Consider the following 1575-nt stretch of genomic DNA (forward strand, 5'->3'; position numbering starts at 1 on the left):
AAGAAGTGGTACGGCGCGTCGAGGTGTGTGCCGGTGTGCGATCCGAGCGTGAGCGTATGTACGTTCGCAAAGTCGCCGCGTGCGAGGTCGAACGTGAGTTGTGCCTTGTAGGAGGGGTGCCCGGGGCATGCGGGTATGCCGTCGGACACAAGCGCGTGCGAGAGATCGATAATGGTGCGCTTTACAGACGGGGCGCCGTTGGCGGAGGGGGAGAGGGGCGATGTCTCCATCTGTGCTCGGGTCCGACAGATGGCAAGAGGTCTGGGTGAGGAGCTGTGAGCAGTCCGAGGGAATTATGCGATTTCAACAAGTTCCTCCGGAGGTGCGGGCCGGCGCCCAGTTTCAAGAATAGTTGTTGTTCCAGCACAATGCAATGCAGACTTGCGGCTGATACATATCGACGACTGGGGCTGGGAGCACGGGACATCCGAATTTCACGCCGACAATGCTCACATGGCGGCGACGGAGTCCCACTGCGCCTCCATCCCGAGAAGTTTCCGTCAGATGCATTCCGCGCGAGCAAGAACTTGAAATGGGCATAGTGGAGCGATATCTTGCAACAGAGTTCTACGAACTCAAACCCAACTGTGCGCAATTGGACAAGAGGCCGCCGCTCTTCCAGTCACAGGTCATCGGTCCCATAACATCGAAGGATGACCTGACGTACACAGATATCTACGCATGAGTGCGGAGGGACCTGGAATCCACATGTGACCAACTTGTTTCAATGGTCCAATTCAATAATGTTGCCAGCGGTGGCTCGGCGAAGTTAGCCCCAGTCACCTACTCGAGCGCTAACTGCCTGAATTTGAAGGTTGAACCAGGGAATCGATGATAACGCTGGCTGGTAAGGATTTCCATGTAGCATCTGTAGCCTCGGTTGCACGATCCCGCCCATAATCAGCCATGGGATTAATCTCCGAGCCGACATCCAACATGCTTGCTCGCAGCCAACAGCGTCACATGCGGCGGTATGCAAAAGCACGCACAGGCGAACCATCGCACCCGCCAATCTTCAGCGGGACCAAATTAACAACCCATTCCCCGCCCAACAGGCGTTCTACGCTAGTCAGGTTCTCCGCAATCACACATCCGGCACCCAACAGGACGTGATGCGCGTCGAAGCTACTGTGCATCTCGGGATCGAGGAACGTCTCATCTGGGCTGAGGGTATCGACGCCGATGGTCCTGATGCCTGCTTCAACCATCTTGACAGCAGCGTCGTGCACGATGAAAGGATGATCAAAGTACGTTGCCGTGCCCCAGTGCTTCGCCCAGCCAGTATACAGCAGCAGGATGAGGCCGTCATCCTGGGCGGCCCGATGGCGCATTTCCTCCTCGAATGGCGCCAGGTCGGCCCACGTAATCTTCTCTCGATTGGCCTTGCCTGAGACGTCAATGACGAGCGCGGGCCCGATGAACTGGCGAAGCGGGACCTCGTCGACGCATTTTCCAGATGCGACAAAGTGAGACGGGGCGTCGATGTGCGTGCCGGTATGGGAGCCCAGGGAGAGCGACTGCACGTTCATACCATCATGGGGTATGGTTAGCACTGGACAGCAGCTGAATGGCGGG

The 1575-nt window shown here is 57.3% G+C and overlaps 1 protein-coding gene across 1 annotated transcript; it reads right to left on the reverse strand.

The window, feature by feature from the left end:
* Positions 1–959: 959 nt before the first annotated feature.
* FIBRA_05076 (uncharacterized protein) lies at positions 960–1529 on the reverse strand (the record flags this gene model as incomplete). The annotated part of the gene is made up of 1 exon (XM_012326854.1): positions 960–1529. One exon carries the CDS (start codon positions 1527–1529, stop codon positions 960–962), a length of 570 nt encoding a protein of 189 aa, XP_012182244.1.
* Between the last annotated feature and the right edge of the window lie 46 nt (positions 1530–1575).

Source organism: Fibroporia radiculosa, assembly GCF_000313525.1.
Source record: "Fibroporia radiculosa TFFH 294 genomic supercontigs, scaffold3773, whole genome shotgun sequence".
Taxonomy (NCBI): Eukaryota; Fungi; Basidiomycota; class Agaricomycetes; order Polyporales; family Fibroporiaceae; genus Fibroporia; species Fibroporia radiculosa.